Here is a 19,261-nt window from a genome sequence, read left to right as displayed (position 1 = left end):
CTTATCTAACCACGGCCACCAGTACCAATGCTTCACTCTATTCTTAGTCTTACCGATGCCTAGATGACCTTCATGGCAAATCTCAAGAGTTTTCTTCCTTAAGGTCATAGGAGGTATTACCTTCCCGTTCCTAAGAAATAGACCACCTTCCATGTATAATTCATCCCTTACTTCCCAGAAGGGTCACAAATTCTTATTAACCATTTTCTTTAACGGCCACCCTTTAGTAATCATGGCATTCAATTCTTTCATCGCCTCATCCAAGTTCTGCTCTGTATTCCATTCATCTCGCGTAATACCCCTGCATATACCTTCATCCACATTAGCCACCCACATGTCTTCTTTTCCATCTTCATCAGTATTCTGAAATTCATCGGTATTCTTGGATGGCAAGGGCATGTGGCCTAAGAAGTCTGCAACTGTGTTCTTTACTCCAGGTAAGTATTGCACCACATAGTTGTAGTCAAACAAGCGTACAGACATTCTCGCTAGCCTAGGAGAAGCCTTATACAACCCCTTTGTGGTTAAAACCTTCACAAGTGGTTTGTGGTCACATCTTAAGATGACTGTAGTACCCCACACATACTGTCTAAAGTGTTCCAGTGCCCATACACATGCAAGTGCCTCACGCTCAATATCTGAATACTTCTCTTCAGTTGGAGTTAATGAACGTGAGGCAAAGGCAATCATATCTTCCTAACCTTTCTTATTAATTTGGGTAAGAACTGCTACAATTCCCTTGCAACTGGCATCAGTTGTAATAACACATTTAAGACTTGAATCGAACCCTTGCAATGGTGGTGCTTTGCAGATATCATTTTTCAACATGTCAAAAGCATTTTGACACGCATCTGTCCACAGAAACTTGTTTCTTGCTTTAAGCAATTGCCTTAAATCATACGTTTTCATAGAAAAGTTATTGACAAATTTGGAGTAGAATTCTACCAAACCTAGAAAAGCACGGACCTCATCCTTGTTGTGAGGATTAGGTGCCTTGCTTATTGCAGACAATAACTCCTCCTTTGGTTTTATTCCCTGAGCAGATACCACATGCCCCAAGTAGTTGACATGGTCACATGCAAATTTGCATTTACTAAATTCTGCCGTCAAGCCCTTTTCATCCAACACATTCAATACTTTTAACAAGGTCTGATCATGATCATCCCTTGACCTCCCCATTATAAGGATATCATCTTGGAAGACCATTGTATTATCTATTCCTGCAAGGATTGAGCTCATTAATCTTTGGAACATGGCTGCCGCTGACGCCAAACCAAATGATACCCTCCGAAATCTCTAACACCCAAAGGGTGTAACGAAAGCAGTCAAGTCCCTACTACTAGGATGTAACCGTACCTGATGATAGGCGGCTTTTAAATCAATGGAGGAAAACCATTTCATTCCCCTAGTGCGTGATAACATTTCACTAATATGTGGTAAGGGGAATTGATCAACTAGTATGTTCTTGTTAAGATCTCTCAAGTCGATGTATAATCGTAAATTCCCATTGGCTTTCTTCACCACGACTAATGGGCCCACCCACTCGGATGATTCAATGGGTTCTATAATTTTCTCCTCCTGCAGTTTATCCAATTGCAATTTGACATCATCCTTTAAAGGAATAGGAATGTGTAGGAAAGTACCATCTTGCCTGGCATGTTACCCCCATTTTTCACTGTATATATATGTTGTTTTAGTTGTATGTGTCACTGGGACCCTGGTATCCAGGGCCCCAGTGCTCATAAGTGTGCCTGAATGTGTTACCTGTGTAGTGACTAACTGTCTCACTGAGGCTCTGCTAATCAGAACCTCAGTGGTTATGCTCTCTCATTTCTTTCAAATTGTCACTAACAGGCTAGTGACCAATTTTACCAATTTACATTGGCTTACTGGAACACCCTTATAATTCCCTAGTATATGGTCCTGAGGTACCCAAGGTATTGGGGTTCCAGGAGATCCCTATGGGCTGCAGCATTTCTTTTGCCATCCATAGGGAGCTCTGACAATTCTTACACAGGCCTGCCACTGCAGCCTGAGTGAAATAACGTCCACGTTATTTCACAGCCATTTTACACTGCACTTAAGTAACTTATAAGTCACCTATATGTCTAACCTTTACCTGGTAAAGGTTAGGTGCAAAGTTACTTAGTGTGAGGGCACCCTGGCACTAGCCAAGGTGCCCCCACATTGTTCAGGGCCAATTCCCCGGACTTTGTGAGTGCGGGGACACCATTACACGCGTGCACTACATATAGGTCACTACCTATATGTAGCTTCACAATGGTAACTCCGAATATGGCCATGTAACATGTCTATGATCATGGAATTGCCCCCTCTATGCCATCCTGGCATAGTTGGCACAATCCCATGATCCCAGTGGTCTGTAGCACAGACCCTGGTACTGCCAAACTGCCTTTCCTGGGGTTTCACTGCAGCTGCTGCCAACCCCTCAGACAGGTTTCTGCCCTCCTGGGGTCAAGCCAGGCTTGTCCCAGGATGGCAGAACAAAGGACTTCCTCTGAGAGAGGGTGTTACACCCTCTCCCTTTGGAAAATGGTGTGAAGGCAGGGGAGGAGTAGCCTCCCCCAGCCTCTGGAAATGCTTTCATGGGCACATTTGGTGCCCATCTCTGCATAAGCCAGTCTACACCGGTTCAGGGACCCCTTAGCCCTGCTCTGGCGTGAAACTGGACAAAGGAAAGGGGAGTGACCACTCCCCTGACCTGCACCTCCCCTGGGAGGTGTCCAGAGCTCCTCCAGTGTGCTCCAGACCTCTGCCATCTTGGAAACAGAGGTGCTGCTGGCACACTGGACTGCTCTGAGTGGCCTTTGCCACCAGGAGACGTCAGAGACTCCTTCTGATAGGCTCCTTCAGATGTTGCTAGCCTATCCTCTCTCCTAGGTAGCCAAACCCTCTTTTCTGGCTATTTAGGGTCTCTGTCTCTGGGGAAACTTTAGATAACGAATGCAAGAGCTCATCCGAGTTCCTCTGCATCTCTCTCTTCACCTTCTGCCAAGGAATCGACTGCTGACCGCGCTGGAAGCCTGCAAAACTGCAACATAGTAGCAAAGACGACTACTGCAACTCTGTAACGCTGATCCTGCCGCCTTCTCGACTCTTTTCCTGGTGGTGCATGCTGTGGGGGTAGTCTGCCTCCTCTCTGCACTAGAAGCTCCGAAGAAATCTCCTGTGGGTCGACGGAATCTTCCCCCTGCAACCGCAGGCACCAAAGAACTGCATCACCGGTCCCTTGGGTCTCCTCCCAGCACGACGAGCGAGGTCCCTCGAATCCAGCAACTGTGTCCAAGTGACCCCCACAGTCCAGTGACTCTTCAGTCCAAGTTTGGTGGAGGTAAGTCCTTGCCTCCCCACGCCAGACTGTATTGCTGGGAACCGCGACTTTTGCAGCTACTCCGGCCCCTGTGCACTTCCGGCGGAAATCCTTTGTGCACAGCCAAGCCTGGGTCCACGGCACTCTAACCTGCATTGCACGACTTTCTAAGTTGGTCTCCGGCGACGTGGGACTCCTTTGTGCAACTTCGGGTGAGCACCGTTTCACGCATCCTCGTAGTGCCGGTTTCTGGCACTTCTCTGGGTGCTACCTGCTGCTGAGAGGGCTCCTTGTCTTGCTCGACGTCCCCTCTATCTCCTGGCGCAATTTGCGACATCCTGGTCCCTCCTGGGCCACAGCAGCGTCCAAAAACACTAACCGCACGATTTGCAGCTAGCAAGGCTTGTTGGCGGTCTTTTGGCGGGAAAACACTTCTGCACGACTCTCCACGGCGTGAGGGATCCGTCCTCCAAAGGGGAAGTCTCTAGCCCTTGTCGTTCCTGCAGAAACCTAAGCTTCTACTGTCCAGTTTCAGCTTCTTTGCATCCACAGCTGGCATTTCCTGGGCATCTGCCCATCTCCGACTTGCTTGTGACTTTTGGACTTGGTCCCCTTGTTCCAAAGGTACCCTCGACTGGAAATCCATCATTGTTGCATTGCTGGTTTGTGTCTTTCCTGCAGAATTCCCCTATCACGACTTCTTTGTCCTTTGGGGAACTTTAGTGCTCTTTGCACTCACTTTTCAGGGTCTTGGGGTGGGTATTTTTCTAACCCTCACTATTTTCTAATAGTCCCAGCGACCCTCTACAAGGTCACATAGGTTTGGGGTCCATTCGTGGTTCGCATTCCACTTTTGGAGTATATGGTTTGTGTTGCCCCTATCCCTATGTGTCTCCATTGCATCCTATTGTAACTATACATTGTTTGCACTGTTTTCTAAGACTATACTGCATATTTTTGGTACTGTGTACATATAACTTGTGTATATTTGCTATCCTCACTCTGAGGGTACACTCTGAGATACTTTGGCATATTGTCATAAAAATAAAGTACCTTTATTTTTAGTATAACTGTGTATTGTGTATTCTTATGATATTGTGCAAGTGACACTTGTGGTACTGTAGGAGCTTCACTCGTCTCCTAGTTCAGCCTAAGCTGCTCTGCTAAGCTACCATTATCTATTAGCCTAAGCTGCTAGACACCCTATACACTAATAAGGGATACCTGGGCCTGGTGCAAGGTGCAAGTACCCCTTGGTACTCACTACAAGCCAGTCCAGCCTCCTACAGAATGTTTCTTACTTTATCCACCTGTGGCACAGCATCTTTTTTTAAATGAATAAGGTGCATAAAGCCTTTTATTTTTCCAATCTTTCCCGTAAATACATTGGAAAATCTCTGCAGCACTAGTTGACCAATTCCTAACCCTGTTTGTACAGACAATACTGGTTCAGGATTGTTAGGATCCAATATTACGCCCAATTTTCTCTGATCGATCCATCCCAAAACAGAAGGACCAGTAACTGCAATATACAATTTTCCTGTCATTTGTCTGTCCTTATACTGGAATTTCAATTCCTTGAAACCTAACAGTTCAATGATTTCACCAGTAAATGTCTTGATTGTTATATCTGGCGAGCGTAACTCCTCACCCACATTATGTTTGAGATTCCTTTCCCAGACATTTTGATTAATAGTAGTATATGGAGACCCCGAATCTACTACAACACGCAAAGTCACTCCTCCCAACATGATCTCACAACTTGTTTTTTTCATTCTGTTTTTCTCCTCTTGCTTTATGCATAAAATAGTGTCTTCGTCAGAAGAATTTACACACAAATTACACATATTCAAATCGTCTTCATCTGAAGAGTTAGGGGGTCATTCTGACCCTGGCGGTAATTACCGCCATGGCGGAGGTCGGCGGTAGCACCGCCAACAGGCTGGCGGTGCACCGCTGGGCATTCTGACCGCGGCGGTTCAGCCGCGGCCAGAAACGGAAAGTCGGCGGTGTCCCGCCGACTTTCCGCTGCCCTTGAGAATCCTCCATGGCGGCGGAGCGCGCTCCGCCGCCATGGGGATTCTGACACCCCCTACCGCCATCCAGTTCCTGGCGGTTCTCCCGCCGGGAACAGGATGGCGGTAGGGGGTGCCGCGGGGCCCCTGGGGGCCCCTGCAGTGCCCATGCCAATGGCATGGGCACTGCAGGGGCCCCCGTAAGAGGGCCCCAAAAAGAATTTCAGTGTCTGCCTAGCAGACACTGAAATTCGCGACGGGTGCAACTGCACCCGTCGCACCTTCCCACACCGCCGGCTCAATTCTGAGCCGGCGTCCTCGTGGGAAGGGTGTTTCCCGCTGGGCTGGCGGGCGGACTTTCGGCGGTCGCCCGCCAGCCCAGTGGGAAAGCCAGAATGACCGCCGCGGACTTTTGACTGCGGAGCGGTCTTTCGGCAGGAACCGCGTGGCGGGCGGCGACCGCCGTCCGCCGCGGTCAGAATCACCCCCTTAGTGTCTTCTAGATCCAAGACTTTGCTACAACTCCCACTTTTCCTCTGACACACTTTTTGAAAATGACCTACAATTCCACATTTTGATCACTTCTGTTTCCTTGCCAGACACAATTTATCATTCGCCAAGTGGTCATAACTGCCACATCTGTAACACTTCCTTTTATCGTCTGACTTATAATTTTTCTGTCCAATTCCTGTTCTCCCTGTGCCTTTCTTTTTAAATTCTCTAGTGTGTTTTTTTCCTTTCACTCTTGCGATTATGGTCTCCTCACTTTTATTTTCATTTAAAACTTCCTTTGCACACCTTCTAGTCAATTCTGCCCTTTTCACAATATCAATGACTTCTTGCAAAGAGCTTTCTCCTTTGGCCCACAGATTGTCTTGGATGTTCGAGTTAGACGATTGCATAACGATCTGGTCACGAATGAGCTCGTCATGTAATTCACCAAATCTGCAATTAATTGCTAAATTCTTTAAGGCAGACACGTAATCCTCTACTGGTTCTTCCTTCCCTGGTTTCCGATGAAAGAACTTGTAGCGATCCACAGCTATGCAAACTCTAGGTCTGTAATAGTTAAAGTCTTCAAGTGCATTCTTATACAGGTCGCTATCACCCGCTTGCCTAGGTTTCTTATTAATATTTTCAAACCTCCTGGTCCTAAACAATGTAGAAGGATCCTATACTTTTTCTCAGCAGAAAGTTCCTCTTCTTCCTCAATGGCAGAGATATAATTTTTGAAATATTCACTCCATTCCTCCCATTTTAATATAGGTGAACCAGAAACAGGAATGAATGGTTGAGGAGGTGACAAGTTCCAAGGGTTGTTCGAAGCCATGTGTCTGCACTGTCTCCCTACTTAAAAATTTCCACTTATGTAAAAGTAACACTTTATTATGATCAGTTATTGGTTAGAGATAAGTTAAATGATGTGTTTAAATCACTAATAAGTCAATTTCTAAATAAAAATTGCTGCTTGGAACATATCAAAGAACATGTTTTATCTCCTGTTGGACAGTTCGAAATGACTGCTTGGCTTAGTCCACAACCAAATCTCTGCAGTATGCCGATTCCCAAACTAAAATGGCTGCCAGATACAAGTCAGGGGGATGTGTTTCCGGTTCCACGTCATGTGGAGGAAACTGACCCAAATTAAAATGGCTGCCAAGTTGGAATGGCGTGTTAGCACGTCCACGTCATGCAGAGGAAATTGAGGTTAGAGGCCGGTAGCCGCTATTCCGTACCGGTAGGTATGCAGCGCACGCACCACCTAGTGCTGCCGCTGCCCAACTCCCAGAAGATCCTTCCTACGGCTACAGTGCGGATGCTGTGCGGCCCCTGACTCAGCGGAACGGCGGTTCCTGAATAAAAGGCACACTCGTTGCGCTCTTGACGCGAAGGGTAGGTGAATTGATTTGCAGCTCGTCGCCAATTGTAGGAATTCGCCAACATGGTATGAATTGAAGAAATGTTCTCTATTTCCTCTAAGCATAAGTTGTACAAGGGAGACGTGCAGTTGCTCCGTCCGCTTCAATAACCGTTTCTCCACTCGCCGTTCTCGAATGCCTCTATGTAAATATACAGGGGCGTGCGGCAATACAAGCACAAGGCATTCGAGAAAGGTGACGGTAACAACCATTCTCTGCAGACACTACAGTTGGTATAGCTATATGGGTCCTTTGGGTGACTAGTGGCTGCTTTATGGAACTGACCATGTCTGGTTAGTGGAGCTGACCGGGGACTGGTACGTGGAGATGGCCGGAGTTGGTTAGTGGAGCTGGCCGGGGCTGGTTCATGGAGATGCCAGGGCTGGTTCATGGAGATGGCTCGCGCTGGCAAATACATGGGCATGGCCGAGGCTGGCTGGTTCTTGGCTCTGACCGAGGCTAGTTGGTAGGCATCGCAGAGACTAATTTGTGGTGGGCATGGCCAAGACTGGTTGGTTTGTGGGGGTGACTATGGTTGGCTGGTTGCTGGGTGTGGGTTGGGGCTGTTTGGTGAGGGTGGCGGAGAGGGGACCGGGGCTGGTTGGTACAGATGGTCCAGTCTGGTCTATAGCGATGGTCATGTCTGGTGATGATCTGGTGTGGTGATGTGTATGGATGGCAGGTACTGGTCTGTAGTGATGCTCCGATCTTGTCTAGTCTAGTGTGATGGTGTGATCTAGTCTGATTTGTAATGATGATTCAGTCTGGTCTAGTGACATTCTTGTCTGATCAGTATGGATACCCAACACTGATCTGTAGTGGTGATTTGGTCTGGTATAATCTGGTCTGTAGTGATGGTTTGGTTTGATCCAGTCCGGTGATGGTCTGGTGTGGTCTACAGTGATATTCCCGTTCTGGTCTGTGTGGATGGCTGGTTCTGGTCTGTAGTAACGGTTTGGTCTGTAGTGATGGTTCCAGTCTGGTCTGTAAGGATGGTGAGGTCCTCTTTGAAGGTGTTGATGAGTAATGCGTAGAGGTGATTAGCTGAGACTGGTTATGATGCTTGGAATGTCTTTGTGTGGGGGGTTGAATGTTCACAACAACAGTATCTGTGTTGGATAAATACTGTAGGAATGTGTTTGGGTGGTTGATGGGGAGTGCTTAGGGTCTGTAGAGCATCTGTATCAAAATAATTTTTTGGGCCTTCTCTTGACAGTTACATCGTCTTCAGCATCTTCCCGACCATTGCGGACATCATCATCGGAATCATCTACTTCACCTCGTCCTTCAACGCCTGGTTTGGGCTCATCATCTTTATCTGCATGACCCTGTACCTGAGTGAGTGACACATGTGTGATCTCTGTACCTGAGTGAGTGTCACATGTGTGATCTCTGTACTTGAGTGAATAACACATGTGTAAGGTCTCTGTACTTGAGTGATTGAGAGTCGAATGGTTTCTGGTTGGGAACATGCTCTGTACCTGAGTGTCAGTCGGCAGACCTGTAGTTAGGGAGTTACACTGTATCTTAATGAGTGACAGACGTGTGATCTCTGTGCCTGAGTGAGTGACACATGTGTGATCTCTGTACCTAAGTGAGTGTCTATCAAGTGATCTCTGGTCTGGGAAGTGTCATGTTCATGAGCAGCTGACAATCGGGTGATCTCTGGTTGGGTATGTGGTCTGTAACCAAGTAAGTGGGGGCACCCTGGAAAAGGAAGAGCTGTGCAAAAGACTGAGGGACTTCCAGGTGAACTCTATGCAGAGAAAGAAAGTGTGCCGGTGAGGGAGCCTGTAAGGAAAGGATGAGTTGTGTGCAAGTGTAAAGAGCCCATGGGCTAACTCTGTACAGGAGAAGAAAGTGAGGGGACCTTTGGGAAAGGATGAGCTGTGTGCAAACTTGAGGAACTTAAGGGTGAACTTTGTAGGGAAATAAAGTGTGCAGGTGAGGGGACCTGTTGGAAAGGATGAGCTGTGTGCAAACTTGAGGAACTTAAGGGTGAACTTTGTAGGGAAAGAAAGTGTGCAGGTGAGGGAACCTGTGGGAAAAGATGAGCTGTGTACAAACTTGAAGAACCAATGAGTGACCTGTGTGCGGGAAAGGCAAAACACAAGTGTGTGAAAATAAGGACCCATGGGGAAGAGAAGAGTCTTCAAGCAAACTCCCATTAAAAATTTGTTGATCCTAACTTTAGTGTTTTAAACCCACTTGGGTTCATCAATGGCTCAGATGGGTAAATGAATGCATGAACTGTGGTCTTCTATTATGCACTTTTACGCAAATGTGTCCTGATGCTGTAAAGTGCAGTCAATATAAGCAGCCTTCTGAGCGTCAACTGTCAAAGTGGGGAAACTTTAGGGGAGTTTTAGAAGAGGTCTGAGAGTACGAGAAGGGAGGTGAAACATGGATTTACAGTGCAGGTAGCTGGGCCACAAAGCTGTCAGCCCAGTAATTCATGTAAAGCGCGCTAAAGGCAATTCTGTTACTTACAGGACGATAGTGTCGTTTTTCAAGATGAAGTGTAACAAAGTGTCATTTCTTCAGACCAAAGAGAAGGCAGGTGAAGCATTTAAGGTTACCTGAAATCTGCTTATGAGTGATAGGGCAGGTCCATTGCAGAGGACATTGCAATGTTCTCGACTTGAGATGGAAGCCCGAATGATTAGACGACGACTGCCAGGATACAGAAATATTTATCCTCAAGGTCCTCAGCAAGTTAAAGCATGTAGTTACAATTGTATTATCGTAATGGGCAACGAGTGAAGCAGAGTCAAAGGTTTTTATTTGATGATGGTAAAAAGATTAGGCAAGCATTGGGTAGTGGTCCTTACAGAGATGACACCTTCCAAAATAGGGAGCGTCATCACAGTTAGGATTATGTGCGAGCTGACCATCAGTCTGCAACATGAGTCATCCAGGCTTTGACAGTTGTGAGACTGTCAGTCCGAGTGACCTGGAGGTCAACCAAACTTTGTGGATCATCTGCGTAGACCTTTAAAGAGATGCAGAAGGATCCAAATAGTGATACCACACTTTCTAACAAATGAATGAATGCACTTGAGGGAAGAGAGATGGCCACCATCTTCTGAACCTTATGCAGCAGACGTGGATGGACATTTGTGTCAAAGGCTGCTGAGAAGTTCAAGAGAATCAAGGGAGAGACACCTTCCCGCTCTGTCCTAATGTCCTTCAACGCAGTAATTAAGAATGTCTCTATATTGTGAGCCGGTTTGAGGCTCGACTGAGCAAGATCAAGGGCGGCAGTCTCCACCAATAAGCTGGGAGTTGATGTATTTCTTTAGAATCTTAACTTGCAGAACGAGAAGAGAAATAGGACAATAGTTTTTCAACTTAACGGTTCAGCGTTCATTTTTTCAATTAAGGCGTGACAATTGCTTATTCGAAGGGAGAGGGGTACCATGGTCGGTGTTAAATTTGTGATAGAGGATGGCCAGCTGCGAATGATACTTTCCTAAGATGGTTCAGGGACTTTATTGGGTTTAGGCTATTCAAGAGATGCTGAGGACCAGAGGGAATCAAAGGGGAAATGATATACCTGAAAACTAGGAGAGGGGATAGCCGGTAGAGAACTCCTAATGGCTTTCATAGTGAAGGGATGAAAAGAGGAGAGCTTTAAACTTATAAGGGTCAGGGTATGGATAAGGGAAACGCTTAATGAAACTTTTTTCCCACAAAAATGCTAGCTGTCATTGTTTGTTTTATTCTTATTATTATGACCTCCCTGGAGCAGTTTAAGTATATCATGATGGAGGCTTGAGTCGGGTCTCCCTCCCCAAGCAACTCTTGGGCACCTGGGGCCCCAGTGCTCTGGGACCGAATATCAATATATAGGAAACCGGTAATAAGAATAACCATACCTGCAAATTTGCAAGGTAAAGGTACCCACGGTGTACTACCTCCTGATTTAGTTACTTGCGGTGTAATGAGTTACAACAAATAAAAGGGGTGCTCACTGAATTTTTTTACAGAAGGAATCACAACTCGTTAACTGTCTCATTCAGTCGTTCACCCAAAACACCCATCTCAGTTGCAGTCATTTCCTTTGTAATCTAACTCAGTGGTTCCCAACCTGTGGTCCTGGGACCCCTGGGGGTCCGCAAAGCCACCTCAGAGGGTCCGCGACTGCTTAGAAAATTAAATAATATTAACAGATTAGGTCCCCAGCTTTCAGAAATGACTCAGTGGGGGGGTCCCTGGATTCCCATAATGATTCAGTGGGGGTCCCTGGGTTCCAGTAATGACAAAGTGGGGGTCCACAGAAGTCCAAAGGTTGGGAACCACTGATCTAACTGCTGCCTGTGTTTGGATATGAACCAAATGTCAAACTTGAACACCAACAAAACTGAGGTTCTGGTTCTCGGAGGGCTCTCTAATATTTGATCTTCAACTTTGTTTTGGACACTCTGGAAACATGTCCTCTCCCAAGCGGCTCAGTGAAAAATCTTAGGATGTACTTTGGTGATGAACGTACTTTTAACCTATGTACAGCACGATTTTCTACCACCTCTTGAGGACCTTTAAAAAGATCCTGTCTTTCATCTCTCAGTCAATCAATCAATCAGGATTTGTAAAGTGCGGTCAATCACCCCACAGGGTATCAAGGCGCTTGCAGGTCCCAGAGGTTCATCCAAACAGCCAGGTCTTGAGGGCCCTCGGGAATTCCGGAAGTGAGGTGATGGTCAGGAGTTACGTGGGGAGGCTGCACAAGAACGGGTGAAACACAAGGAAAAAGGAGTGAAAATGAAGGAAAGGCAAGGGGAAGGCACACAAGAACGACGGGGTAAAAGGAAGAAGAGAGCAGTGAAAATAAGGAAAAGCAAGGAGAAAGCATGGGGAACGAGGGTAAAGCAAGGAGAAGGCAGTCAAAAAACAGGGTAAAAGGGAGAGGAATGCAGTGGGAACAAGGGAAAAGCAAAGAGAATAGACACAAATAACAGGGGAAAAAGCAAGGAGAAGACACAAGCAAGAGCGATGGAGCAGCACGGAGAGAGCTGGGCCTGGGACCTGCTCCTCTCAGAAATACTCAGCATCTAATTCTCCAGGCACACGTGGGGTCGCAACTAGATGACTGGAATACACGTTATCTGGGGCATCAATCTGCGACCACCCACCCCTGCAGCTGGTTCAAAAAGCAGCAGCTCGTTTGCTGCTGAAGTTACTGCGTTGTTCTTGGATCTCTGGCCATCTTTGTGGTCTCCGCTGGCTTCCTGTTCATAAGCAGGCAGCGTTTAAGAGTTTTTGTATCCACTTTAGACCCTTGCAATGCCAGCGGCCCTTGTTTCATTGGTAGGCATCAGTACTCTCGCATATCTTACTCACCCAATCTACTCACTGGTCCTACATCTAACAGCAATATCAAGGCGGCCAATTCTTTCCCTACTTGCTAACAAGTGGAGCACCTTGCCCTTTGAACCACACTCTGCCTCTCAGTGCTCCTTGTTTCAGAAAACCCTCAAGGCCTTGCTTTTGGCCCATTGGAGCTGCAGATTAAGCTTGGCTCATTGTCACTTCTCGGGTTCGGGCGCATGCATGGGGATTGGCCAACGGAAGTGACTTTGAAGACAGTGACGCTTCAGTCTCAAACCTAAGAAGATAAATCAAAAAAGTATAATGGGATGCACAAAAATAATACAATTTGTCTAAAGAAACTTTAAGAAACCTCAGAAGCATTTCAGAACTTGAAGTATCTCTTGAGGCGCTGAGTGGACAGAAGGACACCTCGGAGTAGTTACATAGTTAATCCAGAAGTGAGGATGGTGGGATGTGATGAGCAATTACAATGCTAGGAAAATGAATACAGATGCTGTTGAAACGGCGATAGTCGGTGTGGGTGGATGGGGGGTGATGGGGGAAGAAACTAAAGCCTGAAGTTTCTAGGGCGGAAGTAGTGCTGGCTTCATCCTAAATACAGCCTTGGCAGTCCTCCTGGCACGGAGGCTTTGAAGTGGAGGGAGGGTGAGTGGAGGGCAAGGGACGCTAACCCTGTCTTTGGTGATCTTGAGTCTACAGCTGGTCACTACCAAGCTTTGTTAGCACTCGTGCGCTAGGAAACTTTGTTAACACTAGTGCCCAAGCAGCCCTGGGAGCGCTAATACAAGGATTAGCCTCAGTGTCAAACTTATATTACGTCTGCTTCATAGATACTTGACAATCTATTAACTTTGTTTGCACAGTGGGTGGCCATTGGCAAACATAAATGTTAAAAATAATTGTATATTGAAACCCGGCGTGGTGGTGGTGTTTCACCAAGGTGCTGAGGAAAATGGTGTGCCAACATGTGCTTCACATATAGTGGTTAACATGGAAGCAATCATAACAATTTGTCCTCTGTATATGGAGGCAGGCCTTGGCAGTGTATGCTGTGCACACTGGTACAGTGCCAAAACTGGAATCGAGGCACTATATATTGGATAGACAGATCTGCTGCTTGAGATCTGAGCCTATGAGATCAAGAACCTGAGATAGTCAAAAGTCTGCAGCAGCCCTGGCACCTCAGCAGCAGCCCTGGCACCACAAGTAGCAGCCCTGGCATACTGTGTGCAGACTAGGCAAAGAAACACCCATGTGACCTATCACTATTCACACTTGGGCCCATCCAGGCTCTGGTGCCCTCATGTTAACTGCTTCTAAGTAGAATAGTAGGATCTTCATAAGCTCCTCTTTTCTAAGAGGACTACGGGCCTGATTTAGAGTTTGGCGGAGGGGAATACTCTGACACAGACTTGACAGATATCTCGTCCGCCGTATTACGATCCCACAATATCCTACAGATATCTCAATACAGCAGACAGGATAGCTGTCACGTTTGTGACGGAGTATTCCACCCGCCGAGATCTAAGTCCGGTCTTAAGTCCGCAATGCAGTCTACACACCCAGGAGTTTACATCGTGTTCTGCTGCACTCGAAGCTCAGTGGGTCAGGAATAGCTGCGTACTCGTGTGTACTTCAGGCCCTTCTGGTCCTGTCCACCGTCATTCTCCGGATCACCGTGGGGATGGACGTGACTCTTATTTGTTTGGTCTCCAAGAGGAAGGATTAGACCAATGGTCACGATGATGGTGCTCTTACCTGAACTCATATTGATATGTTGGTATTCTGTATGTATTTATGTATGTATGTGCTGTTTCTATAGCGCGAACCTAGCCAGAAGTAAGCAGAACAACCTAGATGCTCAAAGATGGGCATAAAGTCAGTGAGAGGAACCTGGGTTCCAGACGGTGAACTCGCTCGTACTTTACATGAGTGTTCCTAATGTGTGTCTGAGGGTTTCTTTCCTCTGTGATTGTTTTCTGGGGGTAACTGTCTGGTATTTTGATGTTTCAGTGATTGGGACCTCAGATTATTGTGTGTTAATATTGTTGATAAGGAAGGGTGGTGTTTGTTGGATAAATGTTGGGATAAGAATGGTTTGCACAATGGAGATAAACTTGAAAAGCTTGTGTGAGGTTTATGTGTCTCCATAGCTTGTGTATGTCTGCTGTATAATATGCACTGTGTGTCTCCATAGCTTGTGTGTTGTCTGCTGTATAATGTGCACTGTGTGTCTCCATAGCTTGTGTGTTGTCTGCTGCATAATGTGAAATGTGTGTCTCCATATCTTGTGTTGTCTGCTGTATAATGTGCAATGTGTGTCTCCATATCTTGTGTGTTTTCTGCTGTATAATTTGCACTGCGTGTCTTCATATCTTGTGTACGTCTCCTGCATAATGTGCACTGTGTGTCTCCTTATGTTGTGTACGTCTGCTGTATAATGTGCACTGAGTGTGTCCATATCTTGTGTGTGGTGCTACATGTGCACTTTCTCTCTCTGCTGTTGCATGTACGTCTCCTGTCACTTGTTTGTATATTCCCACAACTCACTAATTAGCTTCTCTTATTCATCTGAGTAACTCCCTGTGTGACCTCCTTGTACATGCATTCCCTGCGTGATGTGTCTCTGCATCACTTTGTCTGAATTCTGGCGCTATGTTCCCCCTCCTGCCTGTCACTGGGACCCCCATTCTCTGTCTGTGTCTCCCCATGGGATTGGGCTTCCCCTGAGATGTGTGTCTTTTCTGATGTGCACACATGAGGGTGTAATCAATTACACTGGGTGTGTCCACTATGTTTTTCAGACTTTTCTCTGTTCTATTGTACTGTAAGATTCCCTTTGTAAACTTAACCCCCCCAAGGGTACTGGGGCTGAGCTGTGGGAAACAGCGCAATACTAAAGGTTGCCACCCAAATTAGGATTACAAACAACAGGGTTGTTTCTCTTTAGACTGGCTGGCCACGGTCTAGATTTTCTGGTGTCTTGTGACACAAAGGGATCCGGTGGCCATAGCTCATTGAAGTTGTTGTAATCAATGATGGATGCTCGTAGGTTATAAAAGAGGTAAGTTTATTAGCTTAGTTGTAGGTTACAGACAAAGCCCCACCAGGAGCAGCATCCTGACGCTCAGCCCTTCTCACTCCCACTGTCCACTCATCCAAGCACAAACACTGTCCACATTCCAACCATACAGTGACCCCACTCACTGGCTGAGCAGCAGGGAACAATAAGGTAGTGGGGAGAATGCATAAGATAGAAAGAGGCCACAACACATCTCCCCCCTTATGAAAACAATGAAATATTCAACAGAACGAAAAACGGTAAAACAAACAACCACCCCCCATCAACCGTCCTCCTAAATTGAGTACCACCACATCAAAATAAACAAAACAGGTTAACAAACACTCTCTGCAATAAACAGAAAAGGTTAACAAACACTCGCTCTGCATAACTTCAATACTCCAATGGGATGTAAGATGGTAAAATACAGTTAATGAATACGTTCCACAAATTTACAATACAAGTGTACAAATAACACAAAACTTCCCTGCTCACCCAACAGAGAACACTAACTACCGGTTCCCCTCCACATCATGCACACTATAACAGGACCAGCCTGTTGCCTTTTACAACTCAACACTCAAAAGGACTAGAGTTTCTTCCACCTCTACTGCATTGGGGTGTAACCACCTACCCCATCACCATTCACTTAAAGAGAACCAGGGTCTTACCTACCCTCCACTGAATTGGGGTGTAAGCATGTACCCCTATCACCATTCACCATTCTTGGGTACATCACAGTTAGTCAAACCACAACACACACCCTCCCCCAAACAAATACTTAACAAAAATTAATAATGACACTAAATTTACAACAATACAGTAGGCTGGAAACATTACTCACATACTTTGTGTAAAATATAAAAAGTACAACACAATGTGGGAAACCATGATCACACATACCGCCGCCCGCCTCGCGGGAATCGCCATATGGCCGCTCCGCGGTCGAAAGACCGCGGAGGCCATTCAGGCTTTCCCGCTGGGCTGGCGGGCGACCGCCAGAAGGCCGCCCGCCAGCCCAGCGGGAAACCCCTCCCCACGAGGAAGCCGGCTCCAAATGGAGCCGGCGGAGTGGGTATGTGCGACGGGTGCAGTTTGCACCCGTCGCGTATTTCAGTGTCTGCATTGCAGACACTGAAATACACAGTGGGGCCCTCTTACGGGGGCCCCGCGGCACCCCCTACCGCCATCCTGTTCCTGGCGGGAGACCCGCCAGGAACAGGATGGCGGTAGGGGGTGTCAGAATCCCCATGGCGGCGGAGCGCGCTCCGCCACCATGGAGGATTCTCCCGAGCAGCGGAAAGTCGGCGGGAGACCGCCGACTTTCCGTTTCTGACCGCGGCTGAACCGCCGCGGTCAGAATGCCCGACGGAGCACCGCCAGCCTGTTGGCGGTGCTCCCGTGGTCGGTGACCCTGGCGGTCACTGACCGCCAGGGTCAGAATGACCCCCATAGTCTTTGAGATACTCTGCCCTCCTTCGAGTGGGAACTTCCCTGGGTGACAAAGCAGAATTATGATGCTGTAAGGTTACTCCACTGTCTCCCAGCTCATCAGCCCAGTTTGGCTTCCACCAATTTAGTATTCCAATCACACCTAGCTAATCTAGACATGCTCCAAACTTCTCCATGCTCTAGGGTCACTACATTCTTCTTAAGTTCCTCAATGCAAAATGGTCCTATAAATTTAGACTCCCCTTTACCAAGGTTTCTTTTACAAACACGAGCTCTCCTACTTTCCAGTTCCTGACCACTGCACCATGTTCGTTATCAAATCGTTCTTGATACCTCCACTGATGTAAACGGACTTTGCGGCCATCCGCACTCTCACCATTACCATAGCATCCTAACCACTTGGGGAACAACTTGGACCCTGCCACTAAACAAAATGCCACGTGTCAGGTCTGCGCTGTAGTCTTCCTCTCAGAAAGCTTCCTGGAAACAGATCAGGTACCCAATGACCTCTCTTGTAGAATAGGGGGCGGGGAAACCCGGCAACCCAGTCAACAGGTAGACTGTAACTGTTACTCACAATGTGGGCCCTTAAGCACAGCGCTTCACGCGGCTGCTGCGCAGGTTCACTGATCACTCTTCAGATAGTCTTTAAATGCTGACACCAGTTGTTGCCACATGTTCAGTGCCACACATTTTTAACTCTGTGCACACGCAGTGCAGCAGACCACTTCTTCAATATACCCAGTCTATACAAGCAGGTACAACAGGTCTGGCTTCGTGCACAGTTGAGCAGACCACCTTCTCAATCTGCAGGCCGCTGCACTCCCTGTTTGCGCACCTAGTTGATTAAACAGCTTGCGTTGCAGTTAAACAGGTCACACGCCCGCTAACTTTTGTTGTGTACAGGTTGTCTGGTAGAAAAGACACTGGTGGGGCTTCCAGGGCATTCTTCTTCACTTCAATCTTCATTTTCTTTTGTTTTACGTTTTTCTCTTAGACTTTCAATCTCTTAGTTTTCCTCTGTAATCTGGTTCCTCCTTAGATTTTCTGTAGGTTGTTTCTTCCTTCTTTCACACGATGGTTCTTCCTTAAAACATCGCCAGTGTTGTAATCAAGGACGGTTACTCATGGGTTATAAAAGAGGTAGGTTTATTAGCTTAGATGAAGGTTACAGATAAAGCCCCACCAGGAGCAGCATCCTGACGCTCAGCCCTTCTCACTCCATCTGTCCACTCATCCAAGCGCAAACACTGTCAGCATCCCAACCATACAATGACCTCACTCACCGGCTGAGCAGCAGGGAACATTAAGGTAGTGGGGAGAATGCATAAGATAGGAAGAGGCCACAACAGAAGTCTAGGAACCCAGAAAGCTCTAGTCTCAGTAACTCTGAAGCCGCATGTCAGCGAGCGAGTGTTGATTCCCACGGGCTGGAAGGGGCCGGAGGGCAAACCTAGCATGGCTTGTGGACTTTGAAATGGGTCTTGAAGGCCAGGGGGTTCCGTGAATGAGACAGGAGTGGGACTGGAGCATGGAGGAGCCACAGGCCCAGAGCGTGGAGGAGTCACAGGCCCAGTGCTCTCTTCCGGCCTCTGGTGGGCGAGGGCGATCTTCCTGATGAAACACACATCTTGTGCTCATTCGGTCCTGGACAGCAGACTTCTTGTCCTCATGGCTCCAAGACATGCTGTTCCTCCCTTGGGCGTGATGGCCTTTCCAGGAAACACAAGCCCAGTTATGCGAAAAGGCTGCTTTAATGAGACAGGTGCCTTACTCAGGTAAACAGTCCCTTGCACTTGCCATACATACTAAAACACCCTGGCCTCACTAAACATTTCCTAACCTGTCCACCCCAACTCCCTTCCCCCATACAATCCCTTAAATATTCCCCTCTATACCGCACACTCTCCTCACCTGAAATGCATCCATCAGTATCATCCCACCATATAGTCTAACATTGTTACCTCACTCTTGGCTTTCGGCTTCCCCCACTCCCCGCAAACCATTTACTGTGTTGCCCAACATAATCAAAACTCCATTCAACTCCTACAAATTCCTTTCGAAACCTCCTACCTCTCCCTGCTGCACCTGCCCATCGGTGCCAAACCATTTCCTGAATGCTTCTGTTTCCCCAAAAAGGCCCAAAGACCAA

General features: G+C 47.2%; 1 protein-coding gene across 2 annotated transcripts in view; it reads left to right on the top strand.

Annotated features, from left to right (window-relative positions):
• The window catches only part of ABCB6 (ATP binding cassette subfamily B member 6 (LAN blood group)), a 190,496-nt gene that overhangs the window by 85,312 nt on the left and 85,923 nt on the right, over positions 1-19,261 (top strand). For both annotated transcript variants that reach the window (XM_069227144.1, XM_069227145.1), the window contains exon 7: positions 8,482-8,603. In XM_069227144.1, coding sequence (XP_069083245.1) covers positions 8,482-8,603 — 122 coding nt within the window. The remainder of the gene's footprint in view (positions 1-8,481; positions 8,604-19,261) is intronic.

Source organism: Pleurodeles waltl, chromosome 3_2, assembly GCF_031143425.1.
Source record: "Pleurodeles waltl isolate 20211129_DDA chromosome 3_2, aPleWal1.hap1.20221129, whole genome shotgun sequence".
NCBI classification, from domain to species: domain Eukaryota; kingdom Metazoa; phylum Chordata; class Amphibia; order Caudata; family Salamandridae; genus Pleurodeles; species Pleurodeles waltl.
Note: the sequence above shows the minus strand (reverse complement) of the source record. Positions and strands in the feature narration are given on the sequence as shown.